Source organism: Octodon degus, unplaced genomic scaffold (assembly GCF_000260255.1).
Source record: "Octodon degus isolate 3935 unplaced genomic scaffold, OctDeg1.0 scaffold00049, whole genome shotgun sequence".
Classification (NCBI taxonomy): domain Eukaryota; kingdom Metazoa; phylum Chordata; class Mammalia; order Rodentia; family Octodontidae; genus Octodon; species Octodon degus.
Window position 1 is genome coordinate 10,367,339 of NW_004524625.1, and position 16,012 is coordinate 10,383,350.

Here is a 16,012-nt window from a genome sequence, read left to right on the forward strand (position 1 = left end):
TAAAGAAATGCAGAATGCCCACTGCCTCAGCATTTCTAACCTGATTATTTAAGTGGATGGAGGACTGAGTAATTACAACATTCAAAAGTTTACCACAAGATTCGGATGTGTATCTGGGGCTGAGATCCAAAGGACTTGTGAACTGGTACAAAGATTTAGGCTTTAGGTCATCTGTATGTAGCTTGGCCCCAATATTACAATTTACTAGGTATAGGATATTACATGTCATCTTCACTGCCTCTGAGTCTCAGGATTCTCCTAAAATCATATAATAAATCCCTAACTACCTCTCAGAGGTGAGGATGAAGAATAAATGGCATTCTACAGGCACAGATTTTTTCTAGGTGGGGACTTTCTTGGTGCAGGGTTAGAGTTCTTGGATATTATCTAAAATTGGTGTAACAGATGAATATCTTTTAAAGTCCAATTTCTCTTTTGGATAATGTTTAAACGTTTACACTACCTACTGCATGATTTTATTACTGATGTTTGAATAAAACCAAACAATTTTGTAAGCCTTCCAAAATAATATTAATCTGAGACACTGCGACTAATGCTTATTCAAAACATTGTATAATTTGTACTCATAATATCTAAATCTATTTTATGACCTTACAAGAAGATGTTAATTTTGGAATAAAAATAAGAGACGTTACACACAGCATATCCTAGAGTAGGTTCCACTGAATGCTAGTCACAGGTGATTTATAAGCACAGTGTTAGTGCCCGAAAAGGATCTCATGAGTAACTTCAAAAAATTTAGTGCTCATAAAAATGCAACGTCTGTTGACTGTAGGAATCACAGAACTCCTGGTATTCTGGGATCACTGAAGGTGAGCAAGCATGTGAGAGGCAGGAGCTGAATTTCTCAAACTTGTTTGGCTGCAGCACCTTTAACATATCCTAGGCATGTGACTAAGAGTTCATAGCATACTTTAGGAAATACTGACCTAATGCAAGGCTACTGTGGCACAGAGGTACAAAGAAAAAGGGGACAAGGATGCAGCAACATTCCTTGAAGGATTTTGGTAGAGTTTTGCTGCCTGTGAGTGAAGGTCAACTTTCCCACGCCCGAATCCTTGGCCCTCTCACTGGACCTCAGCACCTTCACTGGTTTTCCCTTGTGTACTGCTTCGCTTTGAAGACTGAAAGCCTGGCCCATTCCTTTAAAAGCTGTAGCTCTCCCACTGACAAGTTTTTCTTCAAATGTCAAATACAGGCTATAGAAAACAGTGTAAGATTTTAAATCTTAAATTATAAAGTGTCAGTGAGCTTGACAAGTAATTCTAGCGCGGTTGAAAAGACAAATGATCCTGAATCCAAAGTTTCTGGAATTATGCAGAAAAAGGGTAGAGAAAAATCACATTTCTGTAACATATTTGGCTCTATGTATCTCGGTACGGCTTAATAAAAAGCAGTGTGTGAAAATATACGGAATACTTTGAAAATATTCCATGCCATTAACTTCTGACTACGTATTCCACGCGACTCAAGGCCAAGAGATGATTTGTGCTCAGGAGTACAATACGAAGGTATTAGTATCATCCACAAAGGTCAGAAGTCACTGGCGTCAAACTAAATAAAACAAAGCAAAATTCTTTTCTGGTAAGTGGCAAGGCAAATTAAAACAAAATTATTTTATGAAAAAGAACATGTACTGTGTATTTCAGCAAGCTACGAAATGCAAGCATGTTCTGATACGACAGCCGCCTCTTTTGAAACACTAACAGACTTCTTGTAAAGGTAGCAGAGGATAAGTTTGCCTTAGTAAAATAAATTTAGTGGCTGCCATGATAAAATTGCCTGGAGTTTTAAAAGTAGGAAATACGATACTAAGGAATCCACAGGAATTTTATGTGTAATCAATATACCGAAGAAAACTGAATGTGTGATCAAATTTACCATAAAAGTGAGAGAAAATGGGCAAGCCATCTTAAGAGACTGCAAATTGGGAAAGTGGCACTATAGAACTCATCCCTGAGTGGAAGGGGAACTAGTCCCTGCCTTTTGGTTTCAAGGAACAAAGCTATGAATAAAGGGAGAGATTTTTAGGAAACATGTTTCAATGTGATTTTAATGATGGTTGTTATAATTTACAGCTTTAGAGCAGAATTCAGTTCTCCATTTTTGGAAGAGTTCAAGTAGAGGCTATGGACTATCTCTTTTCTGTGGGATTCTGATGTTCTAAATGACAGTTCTTTTTTAAATTAATTTTATTGAGAAACAGACAGCAATGAGACAGTTTCAAAACTGATTAATAGAACAGTTTCAATAATTAATACATTGCATATTGTTATCATCTTAGTGGTTATTCATAGCACAAGATGCAGAAATGATATCCTGTCCAAATACTATTAGTACAAATCTTTCTTCTTAATGAATTAAGACAAAGTAGCTGTATATCTATTCTAACTGACAGTTCTAATGAGATAGCATTTAAGATAGATTCCTTACCTAGCATTCATGAGGCCCTAGGGTCTATCCTCAGAACCACCAAAGAGGAAGAAAGAGAGAGTGGGAGTGAGGGAGTGAGGGAGTGAGGGGGAGTGAGGGAGAGAGAGGGAGAGAGAGGGAGAGAGAGGAAGAGAGAAGGAGAGAGGGAGGGAGAGAGGGAGAGAGGGAGGGAGAGACGGAGGGAGGGAGGGAGGTCTCAAATTTGAGATATAAGCTTGTAGAGAATGAGAGTGCCTAATATATATGGTATGAGTCAGGGGATGCCCAACCTGATAGGAAATTTATTTGAGAGAGTTAAAAGATGATTACTAAGATTTCAAAGGTGGGGGAAACTGCATTTTCACTGCAGGGGAGATTCTGGGAGATTTTCTGAATTATGTGTATCCAGCCACAGAATTCTGAGGACGTTAATAAAGTTTCATTTTAAACAGTGAACTTACGGAACTGTGACTGAGTAACATATGGGGGAAGTTCTCCTAAGAAGCAAGAGAAGGAAGCACTACAAATTGCTTCAGAAAGAATGGTGTATTTGGAGAAAAATGCTCAGCTTGTGAAACAGCTGGGAAACTGCAGGTTCTAAATCTTTGCCCTTCCTTTGGGGAGGAGAGGCAAAGAGCAGTAAGAAAAAAGAGGTAGGGGACAGGAAAGAGGAGGTGGAAAAGAAAGCCAAAAGAGAATAAATATTTTGGGGCTGAAGCAAGATAATTGGTCTTTTAGGGGGCTCCACTGATTATTTCTGTATTCTTTGTCACTAAAAGGTTATTTTTCTTTCAGGATATTTTAAAGCAAGCCATGTTCTTTTATTTCCCAATTCAGCTTGCCAGTTGCCTTGGGAGTACCAATTATGTTTTCCTTACCTAAGAGAGGAGAGACCTATTATTGCTGAAGGTTCGTTTTTAAAAACACACGGCTTAAAACTCAAAACAGTGAAGAATTATGTCACAGCTATTTTTGAAATCATGATCTCTTCAATGAGTTTCAAGCACATTCTAATGGAAAAATAGCATGGTGCCTGGAAAATCCTTTGACAGAACTATCTAGATGAGGTTTACTTTTTTTCTTAAGAATTTGAAAATAAAGCTAGAAATTTAAACATGACTTCAAAGAAATCCACCCATAACATCTTGCACAAATTTACAACAGCATAGTTTAAACTCCAAAAGTAGACATGTCTTCAGTCAAACTCTTACAGCCCAACGAGTCAAAGGTAAACCAAGTCATTGTCTCCGGTAGCTATCGTTGGCTTCACACTGTCCTCTTCCTGATTCAGTTTCAGTGCTACATAGAAGATGCTTCTCAAGGTTTACTTTACTTCCAAATCAATATTTCAAATCATGAAATTTATATTCCAGATGATATACTCCCACAACAATTTTTTGTTTGCATTAGAAGACATAACATCCAAAGAATTTTTAGGTCAAAAGCAAACAAGCAGGAACAAAACATGTTTCAGTATTTCATGAGTGTGAAAATGGTAGTTAATCCAGGTTATAAAGAAATTCTAAGTTCTTGAGCTGAGACTTTGAATGAAGTCTGTTTGTAGAGCATTTTTGCTCCTTCAGAGCTCTTGTGCAAAGGCTACTGCCTAGGATATGGTAGCGATATGGTAGATTACATACGCTTTTACAAAGCCTACTTCAGAAAAGTTAGTGAACATGTGCTCGCTTTGGCAGCACATATACTAAAAAAGTTAGTGAGCAACTACATAAAGAATAAAGGAAAGAAGGGAAGAAATGAATGAAAAATGCTAGGACAGTGATACAAAAACCAAGCCCAGGAAGCAGTGGCGGTGGCGGTGGCGAGCACAGTGCACACCAGCTGTCCTTGGTTGGCAATCCAGCTTGCACCATTATTAATTAGGAGGCCCCACACTCACCAATAAACTTTGCTAAGCCTCTCTAGCCTTTGCTCATATCAAATGTCCATTTGTGTGCAATATATGTTGCATTACAACACACATTTTAAATATATGAAACCAAGCAAATACTAAATAAATGCTATGGAAATTATTACAGAAGTCTTATATAGTAACTTAATACAAACATTATCCACAACTACAAAATCAGACCCCTGGGCTTGAAGACAAGCTCTCTAGAATGCAGAGAAATGAGCAGGATGAACAGAAACTTCTGGAAGTAAGCTCCACTCTTAGCACGTGTCATGGAAGTTACTTTCCTGTCGAGCTGGTATAGATTGGTATTCTCCAGACTCCTCTCGAGAAAGCGCTAGGGACAATGGCTCGTTCTAGACATGCATGAAAAGGCCCTGTTTGAGAAGGGTGGACATGTTTCTAGATATGCCTATTGAGGTTGCCCGCTGTCGATATGTAATACTGGATCGTGATCATCCTGTAATAGACAGCGGAGATGAAGCAGTCACATCAGCGTGGTACCCTATTTATAATTGCTTTAATTTTGCTTTAGCTTTTTTATCCTTTCTATAGCTCAGACTGGGTTGACATCAGTTACTGTCCAGGGCTCCAGAAACTTGTTGGCAGCTGGCAAACACCATCCTGTAGCTGCAGTCCAGTCTGAGGGAAGGGAGAAAGGAATCCATGTACACGGGGGGCAGAAGCCACATGGTCGGGGCTGTACCTACAGGGGCTGTGCCTGTGGGGCTGTGCCTGCAGGGCTGTGCCCCTCGTCGAAAAACTAAGTATGAACACATTCGTATTAGTAAAGCAGGCAGTGCTGTACCCCTTGTTATGTAAATTCCCTTCTCTAGCAGGCTGGACAAGACCATTGCTACGACTAGTAGGAGAAGACTGTGCAAGCATCTTAGCGCTGGGCCGTGTGTGTGTGAAACACTGAGGGACATTTCAACTTCTGTTTTCAAAGCATGTGCAAATCAGACCCAATGCATGTGTACTTCAGAGCTGTCCTCTGCTGAAATCTGATGATTTTTGGTTTTTGCATCCAGCCAGTGTACACACTGAATTGTTGCCTGACACCAAATTCATATGCTGAGGTTCTAAATGTGACTGCACTTGGAGATAGGGTCTTTCAGAGGCAATGAAGATAAAAGGAATTAAAGGTGGGGCTCTCATCTGACGATACTCATGGCCCTATGATAGATAACAAGAGAGACATCTTTCTGTCATTGTGAGCTTTAGGAGAGGCCGTGTGAGAACGAACTCACGAGGAGCCATCGCAAAACAAGAGAGCCTCCGCCAGAACCCGAAGAAGTTGCAGTCTTCAACCTCTCAGCCTTCAATGCTGTGAGAAAATAAACTACTTCTGGTTCAGCCACGCAGTCTATGGAGGGTTATGGAAGCCTGAACACACCATGTCGGACCCTTGAAAATGAGGGCTCTCTCCATACACAGGCCGCTCTGCTCGGAGCCCCACTCACCATTAGCAGTCTGTCTCCCACTTGCAGCCTTCCATCTTTCTGTGCAGCTCCGCCATCTATGATTTTTGTTACGTAGATGCTGTTGTCTCCAGGAATGTGCTGGTTCCCCACACCTCCCGCGATGCTGAAGCCTAGACCTGCGGACAAGGGACAGAAAGGGACAAGCACACACAGTTAATCATACTTTAACAGCTAGTTTTACAAGTTTATCTTCTATTTATTGTAATGGCAATAGATAAAAATAGAAAATCTATTTAAATTGATTTTGTCCTTTAAATATTTGAAAGCTTATTGATTTTTGCTACTGAGGCAAAGATTTTCCCGTCAATCCCCCATGAACATTAGTTCGTTCTGCTTCAGGACTCTGCCCATAACTGCTTCTGTTCTTCTTCAGCCAATTAGTTTATTGTAGCTGACTGGTCGGATAATGGGTTAGCCTGACAGGTCAGAGGGATTCTGAGCGATCCAGGAAGACTTGGGTCCAGCTCTGATCATGGTGGGCCTATAGCCTCATCTCTCATAAAAGTTTGAAAAAAAAAAACTACCTATTCTAGTTATTTGGGCAGAAATCTGGAAACTATTGACATTTCAAGATGAAAAAATAGAGCTGTAAGAAAACTGCACAAATTCTGGGACAGGAGCCACAAGGAAGGTGTCCACGTTGAATATAGTCATAGCTTCAGAGCAAAGATAAGGAAAAGGAGCTGGTGGCTAGCTTTCAGGTTTTTACCTCTGAAAGCTGTCCTATTTTTATACTTCCTGTCATTTAATGTTATAAACTGAAGTGAGGTTAATGACATAAGAAGTGAATCATCCCTATACATTATAAAAAAATAGATAGTATAATTTATCATTTTTATAACAAATGGCAGAATATCAAATTATTTTTAAAGTGACAGTTTTCTATTTAAAAAGATGAATTTTACTAAACTATGGCTTATATATTTTTTTTTGTTAAAAATGGAATGATAGGAATAATGGAGTCATTTAATGAAATCATGATGAGGTCATTTTAAAGAAATGATTGATAGAACCTGGAAGTGTACAGGATTAAAATCTTTCTTCCAGAATATGACTGAATAGAGTCTGTACAATACTTACAGCATATATTTTTATTGCACTTAAAATGAGAATAATTAATATGCAGATTATTTAAAATACAGAGGTAATAATAATCTAAGGTCTTTGATGTTAGAAAGTTTCCATAATTTTATTCACTCAAATTCCTTAAAAATCATACATCTATTTCACTGATGAAGCTATCATAATAAGTTTTGATATTTTCTATAACAATTATGAAAAACACATTAGTCAATACTAACTCCATTTTACAATGTTTTCATTGAATAAATACTGGATACAGGTATGTGCTCCTGAGGTACATAAATCATTAATGGAAAAATGATATGTAGTAAAGTATAAACTAACCTCTTGAATTATGTTAGAAATGTAATGATTTTTAAATTAATGATGATAGCTGTTAACAATAAATGGAAAATGGATTTAAATTAATGGTGCAATTAAAGTAAGTGTTATCCAATTTTCTACTGAAGTAGATAATTATTTGTTGCTAATGCCTTGGCACCTCTAGGACCATGAATATATTTATTTGCCTGGGATTTAAAGAATTTATTTATTAAGTAAAAGATGACCAGAGAATAAATAAAATATGCCCAAATTAACTTTTAAAATAAGCTTTAAGGGATATGTCAACTTATCATTTCTAAAACTGTTACTTTGTTGATTAAATGGATATAAGGATTTTTAAAAAAATATATTTACAAAACTTTCATAGTTACATACTACAAGAAATCTACTACAATTGTCTATTGCATTTACTGCATTTATATATCCAAAGCCAAATGGAGAGATCATTCCAGTCTCTGTAAGGAAAAGGTTAAGCACACATCCAGGAACTCTGATTTACATTCAAGTCTAGCAATAAATGCCACATGCAACCTTAGCTTCAGTAGAGTGATGAAAAAAATTACCACATGAAGACGATTAAGTTCAACAAAGAGAACAGCTATGCACTTGACATTTGAGGTGGAAGACTGGATCAAAACAATGAAGTCAGTATGGATATTGTGGGCATAAATATATCAGCTACGAAGTAAGTAAGACTTTTTATTTTGAGGATAGGTTTATATTCTTCTTTTTACCTAGTGATTCTTTTCAAGGAGAAGCAAGATGTTTTTAGTACATATATCCCTTTCAGAGCCACAAAATATCTTTGAAGGAACAGAACTTAAAATTTCTCCTTCTTTGATAGAACATAAATTTTAAGACAATCAGCATTTAATCAACATCAAAGCATACTCCAGATGGTCAATTTAATTGGTAAATAAATGTCTAACTTATTTCTACATCTAGATTACAAGTTTATTTGCAGGTGAAAGTATCCATCTGTGTTATAAGGCTGAATTTGTTTTCATCCATCCATTCACATCCACTCGTTCAACTCGCATCTCATGAGTCAATTCTACGCAAGATCCTGTCAACTGTGAACAATGCCATTGCAAAGAAATGGTTTTCTATGTTGTTATGTAGAAACCACTGAAATAATGATTCACATGAACATGATTAACCTGGCTAAAGTGATATTCAAAATCCAGATACTGCTAATTTGTTTTGGAGGATCAGTTAGCTAGAACCAGTTAGCAGTGAGACCAAACCCAAGGTATGGTGTGGAGGTCCTTAGCAGGCACACCCTTCATGCAGGGGTGGGAGGCACACACTACGGAACCCAGACTAGCTACAGTCCTCTGTAATGAACACCTCCTCATCTAGTCCCGTTACTACTTTGCAGCTTGCTCCTCTCATTAGCTAATTTCTCCTTCTGCATTCGACTCAAGATAGCTCTTGCAGTCGTGATCCTTCTAGAACATTCTGGGATGCACAAACCTTAGGGACTTTGCCCTATTTCTGCTGACAGCTCTTCCTTCAGGGCTTTGCTTAAATTTCACCTTCCCCAGGACCCAGAACAGACTTCTCTTATTTAATACTGTAACCTGACCATACATATCTCACACCTTTGTTTTGCCTCATTTAATTATTTTTTCTCTTAGGATTTATTACCGTGGAACTTATTAAGTAAGCCAAACATATTTTATTGTTTTATAGTCTGTCTTCTTGGTGGAAGTATAAGCTACGTAATGTCAGGTTTTTTATTTGTTTGTATAATGTAAATAGAACTAAGCTTGGTACCTAGTTACCTCACGATATGTATTAAATAAAAGAATGAGCAAAAAATGATTATTAGAAGATGAAGAAAGTTGTGTTTCTAAGAAAACCTGCTTAGGACTGCCTGGTTAACTCAGTAGACTAATCATCCAGCAGAAAAGTATAAAAACAAGGTGTAAAATGTAGTGCTATATTAATATGCTGAGCTGTAAAAGACTTAAGTCAACAACTTCTCACATTGCCAGTTCTGTGGATAACAGACTACTCTTATGGACCTCTGGACTATATTGAATAATTTTGTTGAATTCACACACCTACAATATTTAAATAACAATGGAATACCTATTTCTGACAAAACTAAGCAAAAAAGGGGGATATAAATGAAGGACCACTTTGCATATGTATATACAAAACAGGATAGATATACAGCTACTTTCTCTTAATTCAAGGAGAAAAAAGATTTGTAGTAATAGTGTTTGGATAGGATATCATGTCTTCATCTTGTACTATGAATAACCACTAAGAAGACAATAATATGCAATGTATTAATTATTGAAACTGTGCGAGTAGTCGGTTTTGAAACTGTCTCATTGCTATCTATTTTTCAATAAAATTAATAAAAAAAAGCACCTGCTTAGGCGAGCTTAAGGACTGTGGTTCAATCCCCAGTACCACATCCTGCACCAGACCTTCCCCCAGGGCGGGCTGAGTCAGCCACAGAGTACTGGCATAGTGGCTCACATCTATAATTCCAGCTCTGGGGAGGCTGAAAACAGGAGGATCACTGCGAGTCTGAGCTGTGTAGTGAGACCCTGTAACAACCAAATACACTAAAAAGAAGAAGAAGAAGAAAAAAAAAATAAAGAAAGAAAAAAGTAAACCTGGCCTGAAAGATGAAGTTGAGGGCTGTGAATGACCAAGAGACAGAAATGTGAGCAGCAGCTTGGAATCAGTAGCTGTGTGAGGCTCTGGTCTACCTCTGGCAAACTCTGATTAGCTCTTTACCCTAATGATTTACAAGGTCTCTGTGGGCTGCAGAGCACGCAGTGGGTCAATAGCAGACCCAGCTACACATCCTGATCATTCATCTAGACTGGAAATTTCATCCTCAATTTCCTCATTGGTAATAAAAGAGCAAAGATATCTATATTTTACAGTATTTGACATGTAATGGGCAATTCTCTACTCTCAAAGGTCCCTTATATTGTTTGGGAAACCTGATACATGTATTCCTTGACACAGTTCAGCTGGGTAGGATGAGTTCTACAGTGGCAACGCGGATAAGTGAGAGAGGCGTGCCTTCCTAGGGTAGCAGGAGAAGAACTAAGGAGAGGGCTGACAGGTGGGCTGGGTGAGAGGGTCAAGAGAAAATTCATTAAAGAGAATGTACTTTTGATATTAAGGCAGCTTTTGGATTCCAGACAAATTGAATGACTGAAGATATGTCCTGCCTTCGGCACACAGTGCTGATAAGCATCTCAGCTCTACTGAGCTCAGAATGGAAATGCTTGGCAAAGCATCGAAACATAGACCCGTGAGGTGATGAGAGGGTGGTCTAGGGACGAGAGAAACACAACGAGTACCCTAAAAATTAGAACCAGCAACCCCAAAAATGACAAAGCACTGATGTTTGGAAAGGATAATTTTGGAATGGTGAGACAGTTGGTCAACATTTTGAAGAATTCATGATAAATGTATAACTCTAATCTATGAAGTGATGGCAAACTGATTAATTAGTAAACAAACTCAAAGCAAAGAGTTGATTGTTCTCACTCAAAGACACCGACCCTAACACTGTTGACTGTTGAATATTTAGCTATTGATAAGGCTAAATATCCCTATGTGTATGTTGGTTATATCTAAAGCTGACATAAAAAAACGTAAATACAACACAGAAAGTTGTAGAAGCAGGAGATATTTCATGACTCTTAAAAAGGAAAAAGAAGCATGTAAAACTGAAACAATTCTGTAAGTAAGTAAAAGCGATTTGTCTAGCAAAATGAGTTGTGCACACAGAATTTCATGACTATACCTGTTGTACAAAGAGGGGTTCATCATTTCAGATTTCTGGCATATCCCCAAATTTTAGTTCCTTATGAGAATAGGGAATTTGGACCTAAGTCTAGAAATGTCTGAACCTTCTTAAAGTCTGTAGCTGTGCCTTTTAAATACAGCCGACGCTGAGGGGGGTGTTGCTGAAAGGAGGAGTTGCAGCAGAGGTCTTGGCAGGATCCACTGATGCTGTGTTTGAGAACTCAGAATCAAAAGTGAAATTCCTTCAAATGCAATGTGATTACAGTGTACTCAAGCGTTCTTTGTGGGTGCAAAGAACTAAGCCCCATGGTGCTAGCTGCTCAGCAACTGGGCTCAGCATGATCAAGGTGACCATGCACACAGCGAGGCATTCTGGGCCTTCTCTAAACAATTCCAGATTATTAAGCAGACTTATTCTGCCAGTGTTTACTTGGCATCTGCTAAGTAAGGGAAGTTTACTGCTTTATAGAAAATGCTGGTGGTATTGTGCACATTCTGTGTATTTATTTTAATTGAAAGAAACCCAGAATCTATCTTGAACACTGGTTGGTCCTGTGTTAGAAAACTCCCACCTACACAGGACATTTAAGCTCTAAGTGTGCATTCATGTCAGCTGAAGAGGGAGAATAAAAATCTTTTCATGTGGGTCTGTACTGATAACAATTTGATGCCTTTTTCTCTTTAGAGAAAAAACATTGCTTCAGAGGAATACCAAAAATGCACCTTTTATTTTCATTTGAGAGAAGAATTGACCTCTTTGGATACCATCGATATGGTTAATTAATGTCACAGTTTATTTTTGTATTCTCTGGATTCCCTTTGGATTCAAAAGACAAAGTTCTATGTTGAAAGAATTGGTTCTGTTTAAAATCTCCAGGTGCACTAGTCTCTCCCATGCTGTCCTTAAATGAATGAAAAATGGCGGCAGAAGGTCACTTTCTGTACTGAATTAGGGGGGAAGAAAGAAAGTATGGTGGACAATAGGCTTTCAGGCCTAACGACAAGACCCTCAAGGGGTTCGCATCTCTATTCCAACAACAAGAAAGCGCGGCAAGCGAGCAAGGTTGAGGAACATCGTGAGGTCAGAAATGGGAAGAAAGTACAGGAGTCACGCGGTGCTTGCTGGGAAAGCTGTCGCTGATTAGACAAATACAGAAGAGTGCGAACGTCCCCATACTCCTAGGGCTGGAAGTCTATAACTAATATTTTTTTCTTCCAGGAGTTCTCAGCAGACTGAGTACAAGCACAGGAAATACAGGCACATGAGCTAAATTACCTTATACATTAACCTCCCATGTGCACTGCTCTTCTTTTTTTGTTAAATCTCTTCTTCTAAAGCCTAGAAAGTAAGGCTTGCAGGAAACAGACTACGGCGAACAGAGTGCTGCTACATGTTAATCGTCCAATAACATCTGAAGAATGAACTAGTGACTGAATTTTTCAAGGGCCAAATGGTCACTTGGCACACAGAAGCCTTTAAACATCAAGCATTTTATATTAACAAATGTACGTATACTTCCATTTATTTCTTTAGCTTCAAGATAAAAATCTTTCATACTGAATATTTTTAATGTGTCAACTACTGTGTTGGGAGCTGTGGAATTAATTAGAGATATGTGAGTGATTTTTCTATAGGAACAGAACAAGTAACTAGCAAGAGACACATTCGCCTTTATCATCTCAGAGGACCATCAGCGCTGACCCACTGCTTTCACGCTTACACATAAAATATCCTGCTTGGACCACATGCTTCCTGCTTGTGGGCATGTATGACAGACCAGGATTAAACGCCCTGCCACGGAGGTGCCATTTATCTTACTGTACCTGCAGCGGATTACCCTCTAGGCTTTCGACAGGAAGTATGGCCTACACACAGGAAATGCCCCCATCGCTACCTCTGTGTGGGCTTTACAGATCAATTCATGCCACCAGTAAAAACCAAGGCATCATATCTGAAGTATGGATGCTGCTTAGATTGTCTTGGGGCAGCCAGATTGCACCACACAAAAATTGTCAAATTATCATAGATGAATTAAAAGATATAAAACCCATCTCATATGTTGAAATTTGGTGGTGACTGACAAGCTGGCAGGTTGTCACTGGTGAGATGGGTGGCAACATCTGAAGTACACGTGTGTGGGGTCCTCATAAATTGCCAGCCCCAGAGAACTTCATGCAGTACCGCTCTCTTTGCAAAGTCCACTCCTGAAATTGGAAGAGCTCACTAATATATAACATTAATAGGTGTTTGGATAATCACAATCTGTTGAGAATCTACCTTGAAATTCCTAAGTTCAGTTATGTCCTAACATAACTTGATTATGTCCACCCATATCCTATCATAACTCACTTATCCAATCAAATTGTAATTTAGACTACTGAGAAACGCTGAATGGACATTTTCAGAAAATGCTTGACTTCATGGTCTCACTTGACCATTCTTTGGGGACTAAAGAACTGGAAATTCTAGATTGTGCATGGATTCCAGAACAGTTGGTAATACAGATGAAAGAGGTACAAATATATTTTTTGACAAGGAATTCTCACTCAGTATTTTTTTTTTTTTTGCTACTGGGGATTGAACTCAGGACCTTGTGCTTGCCAGGCAGGTGCTTATTCTACTGAGCTATCATCCCAGCCCTCTCGCTTAGTATTAACAGTGAAGGATTATTCTCTGTCACTCAGACTTGGGAATTGGCTGAACGATGCTTCTAGTATTTATTATATTGGTTCAGTGGAGCCAAAATGTTTGAAAGCACTGAATAGCAGAGGGTTTCTTATGATATCATAAGCACTAACATTTTCAATTACACAGTAATTGAACTGAGGTAGTCTTGTTTTGCCATAAAACCTATTTAATGGTGGCTGAAGATCTTTCATGTGAAATCCTTTAATCTTTACAACAGTCTGTTCTATTGTATTTTGCATATCCACTTACACGGAGCTTATAGCACGTACATTTGGATATGATCTTATACTTTCACTAAAATTGGTTTACACTTCACAAAAATCCTGTTACATAATTGAATAATGAAAATTATTACTTAAAAGACATATATTTTACGTGATAAAGTAATCAGTGGATTTTGGAACTAGTCACTTATTTTCAGTAGGTGTGTTCCCTAACACGTAAGATGTGTAAAATAACATCTGCCAGGATTACTGGCTTAAACCTTGGCCTACGAGCGAAAAGCCATACGACCTTGTGATAACTTTTCAGCCTCTCTGAGCATCAGTTTTATCAGGAGGAGAATATCAAGGAGGATGATATTTAGCTCATCATACCACAGCGTAAATTACAGTAACGCACGAGAAGCACCGCAAGGCTCAAGGGTCAACACCCGCACATCCATTCTCTGTGCCTTTCCCTTGAAGGCACGATGAGGGCAAATCTGTTTGCTCACCAAATTCCTCACCATGGCAAACTACTTCCATTTATATAAGTATTAGGTACTATTAAATTATCAAGGTGAAATACTAGAATAGAAAGTGCATTAACAGACACAAACCTGTGTCTAATCACTTACATAATGGATCACCTTACATTGTGTCACTTACATAACGTATCACCTCGCATTCAACAGCCAAAAACCTCTAGAAGGAATAATGCCACTTATGATCACCACTGGGTTTTCCCATAAAATAAATAAGAGAGATTCCATATCTTGGTTTCAACTCCTTTGTCCTTTATTATCTTGAGACACATTGCTGGTCACTGTAGTCTTTACTTAAATTAGGAGTTGTATATCTTGTTCAGATAATCCAGATTCTAACATAAAAATTTAATGGCCATCTATACATTGAGAACTATAACAGCTTCTGCAGCACAGTTCCAATTGTTTGCTCATAAGCTTTGGAAAAGTAGGTTGATATTTTTGGGATGCTGATCTCTTTAGATAGCTGTTGCAGATGGAAATTTAATGAAGAGTTGGTTTCTTAACTGCTTTAAAGCATTCCTTGCTTTCCAAAGGATTATCAAGTACTTTTTATGTGCCTATTGAAGATGTCCAGATAAACACATACACAATAATACCTATGATGCAATAGGTAGTGTGAAATGCTAAATGCTTCATGAAGGTAAAGAAACAAAAGGAAAAATGAAAAAAAAAAGGATAAATCTCTGAAGTGAAGATAGTTGAATTCATACATGCTGTGAAAAATAACTTTGATATCCTGGGTAGGCACAGTGAAGGAGTAATAGAGAGGTATGGAAATCCACTCAAATAGGTCCTAGAATGACCCAGTCATTAGTAAAGTTCTCTCCTCTGCAGTCACATTTCGTGTCTTTGTCTTCATTTAGCATTATTCTGCCAAGAGTGGAAACAAAATTACCTCTCTGTGTTATGTTCTGTGCCTGGAAAAAAAATTCTCTCAAATATTTGGGCTGACTGAAAGAATGAACAAACAGAATTAATGGCATGACTTCCATTGTTAATTTGTTATTGAGCAAGTTATTTAAAAGCTTTTCAATTCCTAGAGCACTTAGCAGTAGCTCTTACATCTTACTTTGTGCTCATAGGACACGCAGGACGCCGTTTTGGTCCAGTTCCAGGTAGTCTGAGTTAGGGCATATGTCTAGGAGAGTTCGAGTTTGCATAAGGGCGAGTGTCGCTGATCCTTCTACATTTGCCACTATAAGGTAGAATTAAAGAGGTACTACCAATCCCAAGTATATGGGAATGGATTCTTGAGGCAAGGCATAGAAAGATATCCATTAAAAGGTAACTGAAGCCTGAACTCTTGTATGTCAGAATGAACCTGTTAGCTACGTTCTATCCTATTATTTGTATCATGTAATTTTCTTTCAAATCTTCAATGAGGAGGTTATATAATCTAAAAGGCTACTTTAGCAAGGAGAAACTATTATCAAAGATCAGTTTTTAATGATTCTGACAGGGGGCAGCAGAGAGCACCTATAATTACATTCATAGCACTTAAGTTTTAATGAAGATAAAATACAAAATCGTGTTATATTTAAAAAATAATGCCA

General features: G+C 38.1%; 1 protein-coding gene across 1 annotated transcript in view; it reads right to left on the bottom strand.

Moving 5' to 3' along the window:
- The window catches only part of Dlg2 (discs large MAGUK scaffold protein 2), a 1,516,571-nt gene that overhangs the window by 554,541 nt on the left and 946,018 nt on the right, over positions 1-16,012 (bottom strand). The window contains exon 7 of the mRNA XM_004632548.2: positions 5,806-5,942. Coding sequence (XP_004632605.1) covers positions 5,806-5,942 — 137 coding nt within the window. The remainder of the gene's footprint in view (positions 1-5,805; positions 5,943-16,012) is intronic.